Here is a 21,749-nt window from a genome sequence, read left to right as displayed (position 1 = left end):
AATCTTAATGTTAAATCCCATAGTGCATATGAAATTTTCCATAAACCTAGAAAGAATAATGCTAGTTGTCCATTGCACTATCTTGCTTTGTCTTTGCAATGGTGTGGATAGGACCAAAAGGAAAGCCTCCTGAGCAGCACTTGGAAAAGTGGTGTTTCAAATTTTCTGGCTACATGATACGAGAGGTGGGATGGCTAGCTGAGACGCAAGGCTCTGAACAGCAACTTTCTTGCTTCCTGAACCTACAGCGTGATTTACAAACTAGGAAAGGCCAGTCCAGCCCTGCTAGAGACCCTTAAGAGCAGAACATTATCTCCCTTCCCCCTTGGAAAGCGGGTAGGGGTCCACAGAACTCTCACGCGGGAAAACGCTCCCCTACCTCCAGTACCTCCAGGACCCCTCCGCATCACCTCTTCTCTTTACGCTAGGTCTCAACATGCTGAGACAAAGGAGGATGGTTGAAAGGAACCAGCTAAGTTCTTCCGGTTCTGACTGATGCATTTCCGCTTTTCTGGCCTGTGAACCAGAGCGACCCCTGCTAGTTATCCGCCACCCGGCGCTGATCCAAACAGATCCTCCCTCCATTTTCGCCTGGAAATTTTCATAGGAAATGAAGCCACGCAGCCTCACACTGTTCACAACAACCATTCTCCTTTGCCTCGGCATGGTACAGCCTAGAACAAAGAAAATAGGTGATGCGGAGGGGTCCTGGCACTGGGGGAGGAAAGCGTTTCCCCACGGGAGAATTCTGTGGAACCAGCTAGCTGGTCCTTGCAATGGTCCCTCCAGTGCTTCCTATTCACTCAAGGGCATTTTTCTGCAGTAACACCAAAACCTGGGTACTGCCCGGAGTTTTTTCTTCCCTGCCCGTTTGAACGGTTACCCGTATGCCAGCATGATAAAGGGTGCAAGGGCATCAAAAAGTGCTGTTTCTACTACTGTCAGATGCGCTGTGTGGAGCCTTGGACAACCATGTTTTGAAGTGAGTGGTCCCAGATCTGCTGTACTCGGTGCTGCCCCAGAAACCTGCCAGGGGATCCTTTTTATCTGTCTTAGGGCTGACTGGTCAGCACCCGTGGAAATCACTGTGACCAGAACTTTGAAGTTGGCAGTTGCCTCGAAAACCTAACATTCAAGTAGGAAGTAGTGGCCACACCTGTAATCCTAGCATTTGAGAGGTTGAGACAGAGGGATTAGGAGTCCAGTATCATCCTTGGCTACGTAGGGAAACTAGTTTGAGGTCATCCTGGGTTACATAACACCCTCTTGAAATGGGTACCTTCCCTGTACGATGGGACCATTTGGACAGCATTATCTCTAAGCCACCCATCTATTATGGAATTTTTTGGTCATGGTTATTTTCAACTTCCCCTTTTCTCAGTTTGTTGTAATTCACATTTAAATTGAAAAGTAAAGGATTATAAGTTCATAATTTCATATTTGACTTGCCTAGAGTCCTCCAGAGCTCAGTCCTCAATTCTTTGACAGACAGCACATCCCAGTTCTCTTGGGGGAAGATAAGCTAGCAAGATTCAGGCCATGGGACAGTGGGATCCCAAAGCATGTCCCCAGAACAGTTCACAACTGCTTTTGTTTCTGATTTCTCTTCCTAGATGGAAACTCTTTCTTAGTCAAGCCTGGGAAGATACAGTGCCACTGGCTTCAACTTTGATGGCTGATCTCGAGTTCCTCGGTCTCATAGGCCTCTTTTATTAGTGAGTTAAATGCAAATTAACATTAGAGCAAAATAAAGAAATCCCCATGTTAATGACTGTTTCCTGACATCATAACCAACTGCTTGAAAGCTAGATACTTTAAACATAAAAGAAATTTATTTCTCTTTCCGTTCTGGAGACTCGGGAACATACTATCTGTCTGGTTTTAACTCTGGTTAGGGCCTTGAGGTGAATGGCACCACACAGTGCTGGCAACACGTGGGAAAAATCAAGAGCAGAGCATACAGAAAGAAATAAGGGGAGGCACCAGCCCATCCCAAAGGAAAAATTCCAGTTCTACCAGACGTGCACTGCTTGTTTCTGAATGTCTTATGTGACCTCATCAACAGCCACCAGGTCACTCTTCTTAAAGGTTCCCTACCACACAATGTGGCCACATTGAGCCCAGGCTTGCCATACATGAACTTTCGGAGAAACACTCAAAACAAATCCACTGCGTACTTTTAACTGTGTGGAACTCTGTAAGATTTCTCTCTTCGCCGCCTCCTCTCCTCTCTACCTCCTTCCTCCTCCTCTGTCCTCTTTTCCCTCCCTCTGCCCTCCTTTTTTCTTTTCCCTTCCTCCCCCTTCTCTCTCTTCCAGAGATCAGATTCCAGAGATTTTAGGGTTGAGTTTTTAGCATTTGTTCCTGACGGAGGACAAGCACACCATCCTGAGATGGAAGAGCACATCGTGTATGCTATAGCTTCCTGGACATGGCTGCTGAGTCCTTCCCACATCTTGGTCTAGGAACTTCGGAAGTCTGAGTTAGAAATAAGCCAGGGACGGTCTTTCATCCGGAGTGATTGAAGGCTGGGGAGATGATCCAGAGGAGATGTGTGTGCCGCCCAAGTATGAGCTCCACAGTTTGGGTCCCCAGGCCCAGGTGTGGTACGTGCCTGTAACACCCCTGCTGGGAGGTGAAGGGAAACAGGAGGCTCTTGGGGGCTATTCGGTCAACTATACCTAGCCCGTTCCACCTTGTCTGGAGGTCAGAGAGTTTGGGTTTGTTTTGCTGCCTCAAAGTTGTTGACAACAAGCATGGCTACACACCCTAACCTAGGGTGTGGTGACTTGGTGTTTTGGACACTAAGTTGGCCCAGAGAGGTAGATTCGCTCTACCCTGACCAAAGGTCAGAGAATTCAAGCATACTTCTGCTTCCTCTTTTGAAATAGGGAGTTTGACCTAGGGAGTGACTGCCTTCAGGATACCTGGTCTAGGGTGTGTTCGTGACCTACACAACAGAATGCTTTTCGCGGGATATAGTTGCTTGATGTTTCAAGTATTGGAGCAAGTAACTGTTTGGGTTGTCCTTTGTAACATTTTAAAGCAGTCTTTTGCCTTCTTCCCCCCTTTTGTATTGGGGTACAAAAGTGTATGAAAAATAAATGTAGGCAAACTCAGAACTCAGCATTCATTATTCACTGAGTCGTCCTCCTGTTACTATCCTGTATCTTTGTGTTTCTTTCTTATCTCTGTTCCTTCTACTTAACGTTTCTAATCCTCGCGCTCCTAACCCAGAATGGAAGAACACACTGTGGCTAGGATTGCAGAAGAAGTCACCCCAAAAAGGTGGTTCCCGACAAGTTAGTGAACTCTAGGTTCAGTGAGTGAACCTAGAAAAAGTAAGATGGAGGATGACAGAAGAAGATGCCCAGTGTTGACCTCTGACCTCCACATGCACACACAGGCATGCACTACCCTCAGAGAGAAGGGGAGAAGGGAGTGGTGGTAGTTGGCTTCTTGTTTTGGTTTGGTTTGATTTGGTTTTTGGTTTTTACTCTTTACTCTTTGCTTTGGGGGGGAACCTGCTACCCAGATCCCAAATAAACATATGGAGACTTATTATTACATATGAATGCCTGGCCTTAGCTTGACTTATTTCTAGCCAGCTTTTCTTAAATTATCCTGTTTACTTTTTGCTTCTGACCTTTTACCTTTCTCTGTTTCTGTTTGTCTTTACTTCTTACTCTGTGGCTGGCTGTGTAGCTGGCTGGCTGGCCCCTGGTGTACTCTCTCCTCTTTATCACCTTCTATTTGTTCTTTCTGCCTGGCAGTCCTGCCTATCCCTCTCTCCTGCCTAGATATTAGCCATTCAGCTCTTTATTAGACCAATCAGGTGTTTTAGAGAGGCAAAGTAATACAGCTTCACAGAGTTAAACAAATGCAACATAAAAGAATGCAACACTTCTTAAACTAATATTCTACAGGAGGGGTAGAGAACTAAGGTCTTTATGGTCTTGAAATTTAAATTATTATAAATTAGCGATCGGAGAAAGAGATCCTGTGTGGCTCATCCTAATCTCCATAATAGTAAAACATTTCTGATTGAGTTTCTTCACTTCATGCTCTGTGCTTCCATCTTCCTTAAGAACCACAGTGAATGCTGGGCAGTGGTGGGGCACGGTTTAATCCCAGCACTCAGGAGGCAGAGACACGTAGATCTCTGAGTTCGAGGCCAGCCTGATCTACAAACGTTCCAGGACAGTTAGGGCTACACAGAGAAACCCTGTCTTGAAAAAAACAAACAAACAAACAAAAAGAACCACAATGGTAGTAGAGATTTGAAAACAGAACCTACTAAATTTTTGTAACAAATACAAAAAAAGTTTGAGGGAAACTATTTATTCAAAGCCGTGTTTTCAGTTGCCAACTGTCATTTTTATAATAGTTGCATAGTCACAGTAAGTGAGCATAGCAAAACCACTGAAGGAGACCATTCTGTGTGTATAAAAAGGATTTACTGGAGAACACACTGCTGAGCTGTCTCCTGGGGTCAGAGAACAGCAGCCCAGCCAGGAGAGCAAGCGGGCTTTCTAGGGTTCCTGAAGACTTAAGGGCAGATCCCTTTCTCTCAGGAGACTTTTTTTCCTGTCTTGGGTAGAACAGAGTCCTTAGGCCAAGCCTTCTACGAAGGGTCTGATGCAATCAGGCCAATTTATGTATAGATGTCCTTTTGCCTGTGGTGGATGGCCATCTAGGGGGAACCAAGAAAATTGCAGTTATCTGATAAACAAAGTCCCTGAGTCACAGGGATTTTGAGAACTGCTGTTAGTTTCTATTTACTCGTGGCCATCTGCCCCAGCTAAGCTCAGACAGCTATTTTAGGGCATTGGCAGCACACCACCACCTTCAGTCACAAGGTGTAAAATCTTACATACAGAATTAGTAGTGTCGTTTACATAAAATGGGTGCAATGCATTTTTCAGCATTCTTAGTGAAACTGAATTATGTCTTCATTTGATGGTAACATTGACTAACAGCAAGATAAAAAAAAAGGTGGGGGCTAGAGAAATAACCTAGTGTTTAAGAGCACGGGCTGTTCTTCCTGGGGACCCAGGTTCTATCCTATGCACCTACATGGTGGCTCACAATGATCTGTAACTCAAGTTCCATGGAATCCAATGCCCTCGGCTGGACCCCTCGTGCATGCACACGGGGCACAGACAGGCATGCAGGCAAAGCACTTATACACACAAAATAATAAAATAAAAAAAATAAAATATCATTTTTTGAAGATAGAAGTAATTCCAACAGCAGTGAGCCCTTTGCCACGAGTCAACTTCAGCTGTTCACTGGGGGAAGAATGTTATCCAAAGAGCAATTCTTTCTCCTCCTTGAGAGAATATGGGCCCCTTAAACTTAATAGCAATAGACGTGTGTTCTTAATTGAACTGCCATGTGAAGTACAGCATGGGAAAACCATTTTTTCTTGTTGAATTTTAACTTCCGTAGTTACTAACACAATGACACCGTGAGTCAATAAATAATTGCTGTTAATTGGGAACAATAGTTACATCATCTCAGGTGCAAGGCTGTATGCCTTCTTCAGCAAACTGGGCAGCCTTCCTTAATTCCAGGAACAAAACCTTTCCCAACAGTACACTTGGCAGACAGCAAACACACGCCTGAGCTAGTGACCCCACCCTAGGAGCCGGCAATAGATAGGATTTTAAGGATTGTCTTCCCTGTGATGAAGATGATGCAGAATTCAGCCTTATCCCAGATACATAAACAATTCCTTTGTGCACCCGAGTTGAAGTCATTATACTAAGTAACTTCATAGCCTTGGAGTTTCTTATGAAAAACTAGAGGGGGTTTAGTCCTATCATTTTGAAACCAGTCAGTCCCTCGGCTAAAGGGAAAGCGGACCTAGATATCTGACGTAGGCTCTGCTCATTGTAATCTATTTTCATAGCAGGGCCCAGAAACCCTTCAGTCACGATTCTTCAGTGTCTCCCAGCCCTCTTCAACACCTTCCTCTATTCCTATCTTCCACGCAGTCATTTATTTTAGACTCCCAGCACACTCGAAAGACTTTCAGAAGGTTCCAAGCAAGCAGGGTTAAACTCAACAGGGTGTGGGGTACAAGCTAAGTTCACATTGGGGTGCCAACCAACAGTGGAACAGAGCAGCTGGCACAAAGCATCTTCTGGAGCTTGATGTCCCTTCCTTCCCTCCCTCACACCTTGTCCCTGCTCCCTCACACACACACACAAGCCCTGTGCAAGTTTGTGTATAAGAGAGTCCAGAGCCTGAATGGGGTCACAAAGAGTGGAGATCCAGAAAGCCGATTTCAGGCTGGTGGACCAAAAGAGAGAAACCTTAACTACAGCGTGAGTAGGTCTCATCCAATCAGCTGAGAGCAGGAAGACGAAGACAGAGCAATAGCGCATGTGTAACCTCAACTGCCAGCTCCTGTGACCAGACATCACTTCCAGAGGAGGGATTGGGACACAAACCCAATCACACATCCTTCAAGCTACAGTCTGTCCTGCCTAAGGGATGCGCTGGGATAAGAATGGCACAGACATTGTGGGAGTGGCCAACCAATGGACTGGTCCAGCCTGAGACCCACGCCATGAGAGTGAGCCCACACCTGATACTGCCTGGAGCGCCAGGACCCACAGGCTGGATGGCCCAGAGACCTAGGACAGAAACAAACACATCTGGAAAAATTGTCAATGGAATGACGCTTAATGATATTCTGCCACACACAAATATTAGGGTCTAATCCAATTGTCATCAGAGAAGCTTCTTCCAGCAACCAATGGAAACATGTGGAGACCCACAGTCAAAGATTAGGTTGAGCTCGGGGAATCCTGCTAAAGAGAGGGAGGAAGGATTGTAGGAGCCCGTGGTGTCAAGGACACCACAAGAAAACCCACACAATCAACTAGCCTGCGCTCACAGGGCCTCACAGAGACTGAACTGACAACCAGGGAGCCTGCATGGGACTGACCTAGACCCACTGCATATATGTTATAGTTGTGTAGCTTGGTCTTCTTGTGGGACTCCTAACAGTGGGAACAGGGGCTGTCTCTGACTCTTTTACTGACTTTTGGAACCCTACTTCTCATACTGGGTCACCTTGCCCAGCCATAATACAAAGCGAGGTGCCTAGCCTTACTGCAACTTGATATGCCATGTATTGTCGATATCCATGGGAAACCTGTACTTTTCTGAATAGAAAGGGAGGAGGGATGGATGGGGAGGCAGAGAGGAGGTGAGGAAGGGATTGGGAGAAGACGAGGGAGGACAAACTGCAGTTGGAATGTAAAATAAAAACATAATTTTTTAAAAGAGAAAGAGAGAGGTTTCTGGAAGAGCAAAGACTTCTCAAGACAATTCCTGTCTGGGTTCGCAGTCTGTCCTCATGTGCGCTTCTAACTCAAGAGTGTAACCTCAGATCTGCCATCCTGACCCCACAGTCCCTGTCCTTGAGCTGCCTCCTTAACCTCTAACACCACCACCCACCCATTGCCACCCCCCCACACACACAGCCCTCCAAACCCTACTTGATTTGTAAGTGCCGCTAGAGAGCCTTGACTAACTTGATACATACAGTAAAGTTCATTTATTCAGTGTCTAGTCATATACATTTTAACAAAAGCATAGATTTGGGTAGCGAGTGCTACTCTCAGGAGGACACAGGGCATTTCTCTCAACACATCTCCACCACGTGTTTTTGTTTGTTTGTCTGTTTTTCCATTATAGTAACATTCTGCTCTCAGTCCCTGAGCACCACTGGCCATGTGCATACAATCTCTGTTCTTGTCTCTTTGCCTTTTCCAGAATGTTACACGTCGTTAACAATAGCTACAAAACTACGTTCATGCACACAGAATATGTTGGTTTTGGTTGAGGAGGGGGTCGTGCTGTGTTGTTCCTTCTGGTATTGTTGCGTAAGGTGGGAAGGGTCTCACTATGTAGCCCAGGCTGGTCTCTAACTATTGAGCTTCCTGCCTCTACCCTCTGAGAGCTGGGATGACCCTGGCCTGCTCCTCCGTGGCCAGCTCTCCAGTTCCATTTAGAGTCATATCACTTCCCCATAAAAGGGAGGGAAGATCAAAGCAACAAAAGCAGATGGCTCTTTTCAACCAAGACCAAAGTCAACTAGAGAGGCAAATGGCCTCTGGTGTGACATCTAGTTCCAAGAATGAGGACGCCTTCACTCCACCTTGTAGCTGTACCTCAGAAGCCACAGGATTTGACAACATCCATGTCCATCAAAGAAGTAAAACATACGAATGATAAACAAAAAGTTTGAGGCAGAAGGCACCTCTTAGAGTAGGGGTGACTTGTGAAATTCTCATCTGTTATGCTCTACGATGTTCTACCATTATAAACTGCTGGGTGTGGCAGCACACACCTTTAATCCCAGCACTTGGGAGGAAGAACAGGGGGTCTATCTATGAGTTCAAGGCCATCCTGGTCTGTGTAGCAAATTTTCAGAATAGCTAGGACTTGTAGAAAAATTCTATCAAAAAAAAACTAAACAACAACAAAAAATCTTTTCTAAATCATAGGTTCAAAGCTGCTGTTCTCAAAGGGTGAGAAACAGTGGTGGCATCCTTTCATCTGTAGAGCTTATTGTATGGCAAAGTTGTTTTAAGGAAATTGCATCAAAAATTAGCCTCAACTATACTCTGGAGACAGGAAAGCAAATGTGTACTCTAGGGTTGCATGTACCATTCATTGTCAGTTTTCTAAGACACGGTCATCACTTTGTATGCTAGAGACTTTCATTATTAGAATTCACATGGCGATATATTGTAAAGCATGGAAGATATACCATCTGCAGTTAGTTCCAGATGTTTCAACGATAGATCTGGATACCCCAGTCTGTTATGAACTGTCCAATCCAATACAGGTATGTGAGTGCACATGAGTGTCACTGCTTTGGTTTTTAATATGTTCTGTATATTTTGAAAGTTAGCAATAAAAAGATGAGGGTGAAGAATAGCCAACACACTCCAACGCTATGGAATAATCCCTTTGTACACTGTAAAGATTTGTCACTCAAATTGGTTTAATAAAAAACTGACTGACCAGTATCCAGACAGAAAGTATAGGCAGGACAACAGACACAGAGGAGGCTGGGAAGAAGAAGGGCGGAGTCACAGGAGTCAGACACAGAGGAAGCAAGAGCTAAACAGGCTGTACTGAAAGAAGGTATCACCACGTGGCAGAGGGTAGATAAGATATATGGGTTAATGTAAGTTTTAAGAGCTAGTTAGTAATAAGCCTGACCTACCTGCCAATCATTTATAATTAAGTCTCTGTGTGGTTACTTTGGAATGGCTGGCAGAACAGAAACATCCACCTAAACTCCACCATTCATACACATGCTCGCCAACTCCCCAGAAATCAGCGCAGGGACAGAGGACACGTTAGTGAGCCTGGAGTCATGACTCATTGCCCAGTAGGGAGCTGGTGCTCTTCCTGGACTGGGAAGCCTCCCTTTTATCACTTACAGCTATCATACCAGCTTAGGCAAAATGGTAAATTTTAGGCGTAGTAGCCCAACCAGGAATAAGGCATCATAGAGCAGACCTTGGGGAAAACACCAGTGAAAGACAGGATTTCCCCAGAAGTATTCATTGTTTCTTTATAGTATGTTATGTATTTATCTGTAGCGATAGTGCTACCACAGTACTGAGTTGCTAGCAAGAAGCTGAGGATTTAGACAAACACCGCACAGCGGGTCATCTGTGCTAAGAGAATGCCATTTATTGAAGGGCAAACGTGATTGATATATATGGGCTTGCGGCACTGTGGAAAAACCCAGGGTTTGGAAGTTTATATTTTCAGGGCCGAATCATTTAACAACTAAGCGGAACAAGGAACTTGCATTTAGGCCAAGAGGTGCAAGATGTACTTGCTAGCAAAGGTCAGCAGGGAATGAACAGACATCCCGGTGGGGGGGGGCAGCATTTATCCTCTCGAGTTTCTGGGCTTGTGAAGGAAAGTTTTTTCCACCTGTAGAGCCAGTTCAAAGAAAAGACTTTAAGAGTTGTCCTGTATCACACACATAGCTCTGTTCTGCCCTTGGGCTTTCTTTTAAAAAAAGATATCCAGGAGTCCGTAGTGGGTATATATTTCTGAAGGGAGGAAACTTGGAGTCCAAGACTGAGAGATGGCGATGCTGATTGGGCTTTTTTGGGTGGGGGTACTTCAAGAAATAAAACATAGCTCCTATGAATGAGATAAAACTATGACACCATCTCATGGTGTCATCTAGAAAGGAAATGCCTTCTCGTCGTGCATCTAGTGACAGACTAGGTCTGTTCTCACCTGTGCCGCATGAAGGCGGCATGGTTTGGAGCACATCATGATCGGGTTTTAAACCGGGTGTGACAGAGCCTTCCTTGAGGCGAGAAGAAAACTGAGGAGCAGTCCACACATGACAGGAGGAAATGAACGCCTCTGTTAAGAAGACGCAGAGGAACGGGGCTCAGCGCTGAACACATCAGGTTGGAAGAGAACTGGCCCTACCACTGCTCCGCTGTGTGTCCTTGAGTGACTTTGTTCCTCCTGTACCTCTTTCCTTCCCGCAGAAGCTAATGCAGTCTCGATGGTAATTTGATGTCCGCGGAGACGACTTATGCAAACAGGGAGATGCTGGAAGTGCCCCAAATCCCATTTCTTACAGCTTAGAGAACACAGGCCTCCCTGTATCAGCAAATTTCAGCCCTACCCATTGCCACTCCCAGCAGAAACAAAAGAAAGCCAGCCTCAGTTCCAGCACCAGTTCCAGCCCCAGTTCCAGCCCCAGTTCCAGCCTCAGTCTCGGCCACAAGGCAGCATGCGTCCAGGCAGCATCTTGGTCCTCACCGTGCTCCTCATTTCCTCCACTCTGGTAGCTGGAGATGGAGTCAAAGGGGGTAAGTGGATATGGTGCGTTGGGTGGAGCTGGGTTGGGAACTCCCAGATTATAGACAGGCCTGAAGCCGTCCCCTTACCTCGTGGCTTCTTTTACCACTAAGAGAAAGAAGGAGTTTGCCCACCGGACAATGTGCGCTGCATCAGAGGAGAGCCACCCCAGTGTCACAGGGACAGGAACTGTGAGGGTCCGAAGAAGTGCTGTTACTGGCACTGTGGCTTCAAATGCGTGCAGCCTGTGAAGGCGACAGAGGACAGTGAGTAGCCCCCACTGTGGTGCATGGCCCTCCCTCTTCCCCTGCCTCTGCCTACCCCATAAATGCATGGAGGAATGGTCCTTGGAGGAGAGGGGCAGAGAGACGCGACTCTGAGCTTGTGGGATCTCAGGGATCGGTGGCCTTGAGCTTCTCCTTTGTACAAAGAAGGAAATGAAGGTGGATATGTGGCAGGACTGTCCCCAGAGCAGAGTGGAGAGGATAGCCCTTTTGCTCTCCCTCCCCCTAGGACTGTCCTTATGAGTGATATTCCATCCTTTCCTCCTCTGGAAGTCACTGTCACTTAGCATCTGCCCACTGAGGGCCCATGGGCTTAAAGTGGGGGAGAAATGGGCACCCCCCCGGGAAACATGACCCCAGGGTCCTTGTGTCCAAAAGAGGGGCCCTCCTACCAATCCTGACCCAGCATAACCAGGTTCTCTGCATGTTCTTCTCCACCTTTACAGACGGAACCCTGGGGAGTGAGGTGTAAAACCTCCTAAGAAAGAACCCCAGAGAACTGCCCTCCCACCACGTAAGAACACAGCAAGTAGTACAAAGACCAGAAACCAGTCCTTTCCAAACCTGGACTCTCCTGGCTCCCTGAACCTGAACCTCCCAGCCTCCACAACTCTGAGAAATAAATGTTGCTTATAAACCATTCTATAGTCATTTGTTACAGCCGCCCAAACAGACTGACACAGTTAATAGTTTAAAAAGCCCTCTTGGGGAGGCTTCACCCAGCAACTGATGGAAACAGATGCAGACGCAGCCAAGCATTAGGTGGAGCTGGGAAATCTGCGGAATGGGGGGAGGAAGGATTGTAGAAGCCAGAGGGTTAAGGACACCACAAGAAAATCCCAGAACCAACTAACCAGGGCTCATAGGGACTCACAGAGACTGAACCCACAAGTGAGGAGCCTGTATGGGAATGATCCAGGCCCTCTGCCTATGTTGTGGTTGTGAAGCTTGGTGTTCTTGTGGGACTCCTAACAGTGGGAGCAGGGGCTTTCCTTGACTCTTTTGCCTGCTCTTGGGTCCCTTTTCCTCCTACTGGGTTGCCTTGTCCAGCCTTGATGTGAGGGAGTTGCCTAGTCTTATTGCAACTTGGTATGTCAGTTTGATTGATAGCCCTGGAAGACCTGTCCTTTTCTGAAGGGAAACAGAGTGAATGGGGAAGGGCAGAGTGTGGAGGGGACCGGGAGGAGAGGAGAAAGAGGAAACTGTAGTCCAGATGTAATATATGAGAGAAGAATAAATAAATCCCTGTTGAATACTACACACACACACACACACACACACACACACACACACACGTTAACACTTCCTGAAATATACACAAAATTATTTCTGGGGAAAAGAAACCTATAAAAATTTATTAAATGACATTTTTAAAGATCTGAATAAACAGGATGAAATTGCCCATAATATGATATTTTTTAAATGACAGCTGGCCAAAGGGCAGAGAATAAAGTGACTATGGAGTTGTGACGTGTTCAACCCTGTGAGGTTGTCTTGTATCACTCACCACTCACTGCTACCACCACCGAAGGTTCAGGGAACATCCAGGAAGAGCCAGAGGTCCTGGAATACTACTGTAAATAATGTCTTCTACACACGACAGGGTAGCTGTACTCATGAAGTAACAGCAGCTGTTGTACCCAGTCCAAGACCTGAACACATCAGGCCTATCACAATACTCTGGCATGGAGAAGTTAGGGGTACCTTTAGCTGAGGAGCATTGGCAGCTGATGGCCACGAGGGGCAGCAGAGTCAGTTTTCCTCAGTGGTGTGGTCCATGGTGGGTTGCCTGTGCTGCAGTCAATGGAGCCTGACAACATGAACATATGGACACACTAGTTGGACTCACTGGGTTATTAAGAGAGAGAGAGAGAGAGAGAGAGAGAGAGAGAGAGAGAGAGAGAGAGAGAGAGAGAGAAGGGCATGAACTGGAAGGGGAATGTGGAGGGAGATCTGGGGGAGTTGGAAAGAGATGATCTAAATATATTGTGTTCATGTATGAAATTACCAGAGAATATATACGATGACTTATATATATATATATATATTATATACATATATAGTATATAGAATACTATGCACATACACCTTATGTATAATAATTATATATGCATTATATGCATACATATATGTAGTATATAGAATACTATGCATATATACACCTGCTCTTCCCCATATAGTAAGTGTCCAAGAGACAAAGATGTCCAACCTGGTCAGTGTAATTTATACACAACTACAATCTAAACCCTTTGGAATTTGCAAGCCCTAATTAAGTTGCTGTCTCAGGCACTGGTCATCACAGCTTCCTAATGTTTATGGGATGCCATTTCATCGTTGCATGCTATACTTGTTGTCCTTGTGTGGGGAGCATGGCTTTTCCAGAAGAGGACTGAGGTGTACCAGCTGAAATACATCACACCGTCTGAACAAGAGCAACAACGGGTGAGCCAGGCATGGGCTCCTCCTCGAGTGACGAGATGGGAAGCACATGTCATCCAACACCGGGAAGGCATTTGCCAGGGGATTTCCATCTTGTTGGGTAGCTAGAGCAAATGCTGTATACAGAAGTGTGAAGTCAGGGCAGAGCTGAAAGACATCACAAAGAAGGGATCAGGGCCACACTAACTAGACATTCATCAGTTTGCTCAATCATAAATAGCAAAAGGGACGACTGGGAGAGGGGCAGAAATGAGCCAGAATGTCTATTCTAGGATAAAGGAAACTTTAGGGACGGTGCAACCATGCAGTGAGCGCTCCTTGCGTGGATTTGGTACCAACAACTGTACAAACTCATTTTTTAATAAAGATTTATTTTTAATTATATATTTATATAATTAATTATATATTTAATTACATATATGTCTGTGTGTCTGTATAAGAATATGTGCCTGTGAGTGCAGGTACCCCGGAATCCAAAAAAAGGTCTCAGATCCCCTAGGTCTTGAGTTAAAAGAGGTTGTAAGCCACCCAACATGGGTTCTGGCAATCAAATTTGGATCCTCTGCAAGAGCAGTGTGCACCCCTAACCTCCGAGCCATCTTTCCAACCCCACAAAGTCAGTTTTGTAATAATAAGGAAGATAGGAAGCAAATACAGAGGCGGTTGATTCGGTGTGACAATGACATTCGATTGTGTGAGAAAATGTCCCTATTCCCTTTCTTTCCAAGTTGATGCAGGGTCTTCCTATGGAGCCCAAGCTAACCTAGCACTCAGAACCCTGCTAGCTGCACACCCTGGGTGCCGGGGCTGTCTGTGCACAGCACCACACTCAGCCTGAAGTGTCCTTGTTTCTTAGAGATCCGCACTGAAACATCTGAAGGGAGATGTGTCAAGCTTACTTAAAAATTCTTCAGAAGTAAAACAGAAAATGGTGGATATGTGCAAGAGGCAGTGTAAAATGTTACTGTTGAATCTGGAGTGTGCAGAGCTTCATAAAAAGGGTTAGTGTTCTTTTGTGTGTTTTTTAAATGGTGGTAAAAATGGTTAATAGTGCCAGGCAGTGGTGACGCATGCCTTTAATTCCAGCACTTGGGATTTTTAAAAAAATCATGATGTATAATGAAAGACTATGATGTAAAAAGTGGCAATGTGAGTTAGTAAAATTTATGGATACCAGAAGTTGCTTAAACATCGTGAAGCTGTAGCTATTACAACAGCACTGGATCAAGAATAAACAAACAAGCAGGGTGTAGTAGTGCACGCCTTTAATCCCAGTGCTCAGGAGGCAGAGACAGGTGGATTTCTGAGTTTGAGGTCAGCCTGGTCTCTGGAGCCAGTTCCAGGACAGCCAGGGATACACAGAGAAACCCTGTCTTGAAAACAAACAAACAAACAAACAAAAAGAATTGAAGAAAAATAACAACAACAAAAACAGCAACAGCATGTATGTAATGGTGAGCTTCACTTGCCAGTCTGCCACAGCCTAGAATCAGGGAACGTCTCAGTGAGGGATTGCCTGTGTGAGGCTGGTATGTAGGCATGTCCTCTGTGGGCGGCACTATTCCTTATGCAGTGAATCCTGAAGTGTGTGCGAGTGGAGAGATAAAGCTGAGCACAGGCGAGCGAGCATGTATGTTTCTCTCTGTTTCTGACCATAAATGTGATGTGACGTATCTACATGTAACATATCTATATTGACTTCCCCACCTTGATGCCTTGACTTCCCCACAACGATGGCCTGTAACGTGGGATTGAAATAGAATCAAGTTTCTCTTCAGAGTTGCTTCTTGTTTGATATTTTAGTACATCTACATAAATGATGCTGGAACACCCTTGACATGTATGAGACCATTTTTTACAAAGTTCTGGTTGCTAATCAGTAACAGCAATTTGGATTATGGAGTCTGAAGAGGTGGCTCTGCCGTTGAAAGTACTTGCTATTCTCACAGAAGACCCAGGTTCAGTTCATTCTCATGCAGCCCCTACGTGGCGACTCGTAAGCTCCTGTATCCCCAGCTCCAGAGGATCCTGTGCCCTCTTCTGACCTCCCCAAGCATAAAACTCATATGAAGCAGGCAAAACACTCACACACATAAAAATAAATAACTCCTTTTTAAAAAGAAAGAAAGGGTAACACAAGAATGATGAATATTATCAAAATTAATGCATGTATGGAACTCTCATAATAAAATCTCTTCATTTGTGTAACTGGAAATGATGAATATGTGTTTAAATAAAGGAAGCAAATGTAAGTGAAAAAGCTGATTTGATTGCCCTAAATTGAAAACTTTGGTACAAGTACAAAAAAAAATGAAAGATGCATTTGGAATAGAGAATCAGAATAAGCATTTATCAAACGTATTCAGTTCTTGAAACTAGTTCATGAGATAAATATTATTTCTGTCTGTCTTACAGAGGAACAACTGAGGCTTATCAAAGTTCAAATCAACTAGAACTTGGTAATACTAGAATTCAAAACTAGGTCTGAAAACAAAACAAAACAAAAAAAAAAACTAGGTCTGTCTGACCCCACATACATTCAACAAGCCACTCTGCTACCATTCACGTGCAAGTTAACAGCATCGATCAGATATAAACAGCTCTTAAAAATATTACAGTCATGTAGCTCAAAAATGAAAAGAAGAAGACATTCAAAAACATTTAGCAAAATATGAAAGCAAGCCATTCACAAAAAAAGGAAAAATAGTCCAAGAAAAGTGAAGTGGAAACACACGAGCAATGTTGGCCCTCACCAATATTCCGAGGAGTAAGATGAGAAACTTCCATAGTGGATATTTTATTTAGTTTTTTTTTTAATATCATGTGTTGGGTGTGTGCAGGAACTATCTGGCCGTGGGCAACAGCAAGAGAACTTCTGAGTATCCTCATGTGAGCAGGGCCTTCTCTGCTTAGGACTCAGATGGAGGGGTGGGCAGGTGAGGGGTGGAGGAGCAGTCTAGTGGCTCTAACCTGGATCCAGCACCTTCACCTGAGTCAAGAGAAATACATGGTAAATGACAACCAACCAGAATTAAAGGAGCTGGGGGCAGGAAGCCGTGGATCAGCCAAGGGCAGACAGAACAGCAAATGTCTATGCAGGACAGATCGAGGCTCTCCTGTTCTTTTTGACTTCTGAAATGAACGCTGGTCAGGTATATCTGTGGTCTGGAGAAATTCATCATGTTCTTTGACCTAATACTTCCATTTAAGCAATTTTTTTTATAAATTTTACTTATTTATTATGTATACAGTGCTCTGTGTGCATGTATCCCTGCAAGCCAGAAGAGGGCACAAAATCTCATTACAGATGGTTGTGAGCCATCATGTGGTTGCCAGGAATTGAACTCAGGACCTTTGGAAGAGCAGGCAGAGCTCTTAACCACTGAGCCATCTCTCCAGCCCCATTTAAGCAATTTTTTAAAGTGTCTGAGATTTGACTTCAAAACTCCATACTGGGATTGTGAAAATAAAAGATCAGAAGTCTGCCCGTCTTCCAGGAAAGAGCAGTTCACATGAGCTCTGTCTTTTAAAACAGCACACTGATACCAGAAATCACAGTATCCAGAGGACACTTTACAGCATGGGGGAATGTCTGCAAAGTGACCTTAACTGGAATAGCGTCATCAATGGATGCGTACACTTTATAACTGGGGGAGACGTAGCCCGCAAAAACTTTCCACCAAAATAACGCTGCCAAAGATGTGCCAGGATTCTGAAAACATCATCAGTCCCTACACGACAGGGACTCCTCCTTCCTCGAGGGCTTAGAACACAGCATAAAGGATTCAAGTTGAGCCCAAGCCCTTCCTGCTTGACTATCCCGGGCTGGGATTGAGTAAGTGAGACAATCCCCGGAATGTCACCTTCCTTTCTCAGGGTCACATGAAGTGTTCCCGTTTTCAATATCCAGGAAGTTGCCTAGGATTAGGTGTGTGTCACTGAAGTGTTCCCCTGTTTTCAATATCCAGGAAGTTGCCTAGGATTAGCTGTGTGTCACTGAGGCAGTCCACTCCCATCTCTGGCTAACACATTCCTCGTCTTTTGAATGGGAGCGCTTGGGGCCAGATCTTGATCACCCCAGTCTTGATGGAGCGCTGTGCTCTGGAGTTTCCATCTGGGTCCCCATGGGATGCCAAGCCTCAGTTATTCTCTTTCACCGAGGGCAGAGTCGGCGTCACAGGTGTGAAATTGAGGGTGGGGTCTTAGTGACAGCAGGGCGATTTGCTCAGGGGGCCAGAGAGGATGCGAGTCCCATTGGCACCTACATTGGCTCTAGCCGGAGAATTAGTCAAACCAGAGCCATGCTCTATCCGTCCTGCTCAGCCATGCCAGCCCAGGCAAAGGGCAACGCCACTAGAGGCCCGTAGAAGTGACCTTCTGAAGGATGTTGGTCCCATCTCCATCCACAGGTCCCAAGATGAGAGGCTAGGCTTGGCCTCATTCACCATGCCAACCTGAGCCAACTCCTCCAGGAGGAAGTCCCAACCCTGGCCCCTTGCGGTCTTCATTTCTTGGCACCACTCCTTGTCATCCGAGCTGATTCCTGCCCCTGTCTGAGACACTGTGAGAGTTTCAAGACCCTAAGAGAGCCGGGGGGTGGGGGGCAGGAGTCTCTGTCACCCATCACCCTGCACACCATCAATGAAACCGAACTCAGGAAATGCAAAAATAAAAAGGATTTTGCTTGGAGTCTTAGGAATTGAGGTCCTGGAGGTAGGAGCTCAGAGCGTCTGCTTTAGTATTCTGAAAAAGGCAGAGGTGATGGGGGCTTAAACTGGCAAGCAGAGCTTACTTGCAGGCAGTAAAATACCCTTTGTAGGAAAATTCCATTGAATGTTGATGAAGGAAGGGGGTTATGCTGGGCCTTATATGCAGGCTTGTCATCAAAGTTACTTAGGAAACTGAGGTAGGAACATCATGAGGACTGACAGAGCAGCAAGTGCCACAGCAGTGGCGGCCTAGGAAACTCAGCAAGACCGTGTCTCAACACTTAAAACGTTAAAGGGATTAGGAATGTAACTTGGTGGCAGTGGTGGAACGCTTGCCGAGCATGTGAGAAGCCCTGGGTTTAATTCCCAGTACAGGGGCTGGATAGGCAGTGCAGAGTAATTGGGGTAATGGCCAAAGGAAACCAAAGGAAGAATCATTTACTTAGTAAGTATGCTCACGAAACAAGAGTTCGATGCTGTCTCCCCATGCATCTTAAGTCTCCAGGTACAATAAACTGGCCTGGTTGTACCAGATGTTCCAGATGCCTGTAAGTCAGAGGGTGGAGGTGGCCAAGGCTCACATTCCCAGGCAGAGCCGGCGATGTAAGGTTGAACTGCCTTAGAGGAAAAAGTCTCCGTGTCCGGCTTTTGTTATGACCACTCCTCCACTTCCCACAACACAGATGAGAAAATTGAGGCCTGAAGACAGGCAAGGAGACTTGCCCGATTCTCAGAGGCCAAATCAGCAGTACAGGCAGAACCAGATCCAAGTCCCCAACACAAAGAACCTCTGCCACCTACCTTCAATTCTTGCACAAGCACCCGCTGCCTTGAAGACATCAGGCAGGGGGTGGAGGTGGGGCCAAGATCAAGGAAACAGAAGCCACCCTAATTGTTCTCTGGTCCTCCTCCCCTGACTCAACTTCTCTGGCATCCCTAGAGCTGTAGGTGTTAATTTGGGGGCCTCTGTGCCCTGAGCTTATTGGGTACCACAAAGGAAACATGAGAATCCAGAGCTCCCTCCTCCTGGTAGTCCTCCTGGCTTTGGAGACCCAGCTGCCTGTGGCCCTGTGTAGGAATAAGGGAGGTGAGTGCCATGAATCCCTCTGCTCTAGGGGGCCAGGAGGCTTCTTCTTCTCTATGGAGAGTGCGGGCTTTGGGAGAACCAGTGGTGAGTGTGTGCATGTGTGTGTGTGTGTGTGTGTGTCCGTTTGTTCATGCTTGTGTCTTCACCTGTCAGGGAACTCTGCCCTTTCTTAGTACTTGCTGGTGCCTGCATTCACATCAGAATGTTTGCAAGGATACACGCCTATTTCTGAGTACATACGTGCCTTTAGGGTTCCTGCCTGTGCCAACCTCTGTCTATACATGCACGCTTACTGTGTCTGAGCTTGAGGACATGTCTCCGTCCATCCATGTGTCACCGTGTCTCTCTGTAGGGGAAGACCTACCTAACATTCTGACTGCATCAACGGGGGTCTAAGCCTTCTCTGGACCCCAGGGACCTGGAGAAGGGACGTGGGTGTTAGTAAGGACTGTGGCTTCTGGGATCTAGGGTCTGATGGGAGGAATCTATGCTTTTGCCTCTCTTCTTCCTTTCCTCTGTGTTAGACCCATTCCCACCCCTACCCCACCCCCGACAAATCTCAGGTTGGTGTGTTGACAGTGAGGAACGCACAGGTGTTCTTATACCTGTGGGTGAGCCCACTCATCCATCCCCTTCTCGAGCTGGAACGCTTTGACCCACATTCGCTTTTGCAGAGCTGGCCTTGCCTTGGTGGAAAGATATAGAAACGGGGACAGAACCCCTCCTCCAGGGCTGGGGAAGCCAGGCAGGGTGGGGAAATGAAGAGAGAAGCTTCTACGGCACCCATTCCCTTTAGCCTTCCTGAGAGGCACAGGTCTCCATCCGGGGCATGAGCTGGTTAGGGGAGGAGGGTGCTTGGAGATTCCTGACTGAGGGTGGAAGGTTCCGAGGCCTGACCTTGTGTCGACTGTGATTCGGGCAACCATCATGTAGAACTCTTCGCTGTGCTGTAGTGAGTCAGTACTGTTTTTATCCCCATTTTATTGACCAGGAAACCAAGGTGCAGTGATAAAGCACCTGCCCCAGGCCAAAGACCAAGATGGTATCAAGAATGGTGTCTAATTGTGACTCTTATGAGTCAGCAGAGCTCCCTTGGCCAACTCATTCCCTGCGATATGGGGTCCACGCTTTCCTCTCAGGGGCACTGGGGTCCTGAAGGATAAATGTCAGGTATGCCCGAAAGTGCAGCATATGTGGTGGTCTTGTGAGGTGACCGAGGTGTCCTAAGAGAGCATCCCAACACCAGACCGGGGCTGAGACACCCGGTTCTACCAGAGCTTGGGCCTGCTCGGCCTGGTCAGGTGCAACACGCTTACCATTCCCAGCTCATGCCAATCCATCCTTCCCTGGTTCCTCTCCCATGAGACATCCGCCTGGCTCTCAGTAGAATTTCAGACAGTGACAGAAGGTGACAGGACCGAGGGGACTCCGTGTGTCTAGGTGGAAGCTCAGCCACTCCTGTTTATAGGAGCCCAGGCTCCTCACTCGAACGTCAGGGTGTTGGCAGTTTTCTAGAGTTACATTTGGAGAGCTGTGTATCAAAGGCTAAGTGTGCTCATGCGTCTGACTTCATCTGTGTAGCTGTTAAATACATTGACTTAACCATGTGCAAGTATGGATGCTACACAAGTATGGAGTCTACACACTGGCTGTGGTGTGTGTGTGTGTGTGTGTGAGAGAGAGAGAGAGAGAGAGAGAGAGAGAGAGAGAGAGAGAGAGAGAGAGAGAGACTGAGTGTGTGTGAGTCTGAGTGTGTAAAAGTGCATGTGAAAGACTCACAGAAAATGTGTCAATGAGATCAGCTATGGTGTGTGTGTGTGTGTGTGAGAGAGAGAGAGAGAGAGAGAGTCTGAGTGTGTGTGAGTCTGAGTGTGTAAGAGTATGCATGTGAAAGACTCACAGAAAATGTGAAAATGTGTCAATGAGATCAGCTATGGTGTGTGTGTGTGTGTGTGTGTGTGTGTGTGTGTAAGAGGTAAGAGAGAGAGAGAGAAAGAGGGAGAGAGAGAGAGAGAGAGAGAGAGAGAGAGAGAGAGAGAGAGAGAGAGAATGTGTCAGCAAGTAGGAAACCGGGTGTGGAGGGAAGGTATGGAGATCAGGTAAGGAAGTGTGGCCACCCAAACCCCTACACATCTCTCTGTATGTCTTTTATGTCTGTCTCTACACTGAGGCCCTGTCAGTTTGTTCCACTTAAAATGCCAACTTTCTGCCTGTTTCCTATCAGTCTAGCCCTTGGAACCCAGCCCTTGGGCCCTCCTCCAGAAGTTCTCCCTGGCTCTTGCATATCCTGCAACCTACGCTCCACCAGCGCCCTCTCCCTGCTAGAAGCTTCTGCTTCTTTCTTTAGAATTCAGACAG

General features: G+C 46.3%; 3 protein-coding genes across 3 annotated transcripts in view; all 3 read left to right on the top strand.

The window, feature by feature from the left end:
* The first annotated feature begins 610 nt into the window (after positions 1 to 610).
* On the top strand, positions 611 to 981 carry LOC142844423 (WAP four-disulfide core domain protein 15A-like). Its single transcript, XM_075962859.1, has 2 exons — positions 611 to 692; positions 824 to 981. The coding sequence occupies exons 1-2, from the start codon at positions 611 to 613 to the stop codon at positions 979 to 981; spliced, it is 240 nt and encodes a 79-aa protein (XP_075818974.1).
* A 9,791-nt stretch (positions 982 to 10,772) lies between these two features.
* Positions 10,773 to 11,796, top strand: Wfdc12 (WAP four-disulfide core domain 12). The gene is made up of 3 exons (XM_075963923.1): positions 10,773 to 10,883; positions 10,986 to 11,138; positions 11,603 to 11,796. Exons 1-3 carry the CDS (start codon positions 10,805 to 10,807, stop codon positions 11,626 to 11,628), a joined length of 258 nt encoding a protein of 85 aa, XP_075820038.1. The 5' UTR covers positions 10,773 to 10,804; the 3' UTR covers positions 11,629 to 11,796.
* A 7,510-nt stretch (positions 11,797 to 19,306) lies between these two features.
* LOC142844422 (WAP four-disulfide core domain protein 5-like) overlaps positions 19,307 to 21,749 on the top strand; it is a 12,883-nt gene continuing 10,440 nt past the window's right edge. The window contains exon 1 of the mRNA XM_075962858.1: positions 19,307 to 19,391. Coding sequence (XP_075818973.1) covers positions 19,307 to 19,391 — 85 coding nt within the window. The remainder of the gene's footprint in view (positions 19,392 to 21,749) is intronic.

This window comes from Microtus pennsylvanicus, chromosome 2 (genome assembly GCF_037038515.1).
Source record: "Microtus pennsylvanicus isolate mMicPen1 chromosome 2, mMicPen1.hap1, whole genome shotgun sequence".
Lineage (NCBI taxonomy): Eukaryota > Metazoa > Chordata > Mammalia > Rodentia > Cricetidae > Microtus > Microtus pennsylvanicus.
Note: the sequence above shows the minus strand (reverse complement) of the source record. Positions and strands in the feature narration are given on the sequence as shown.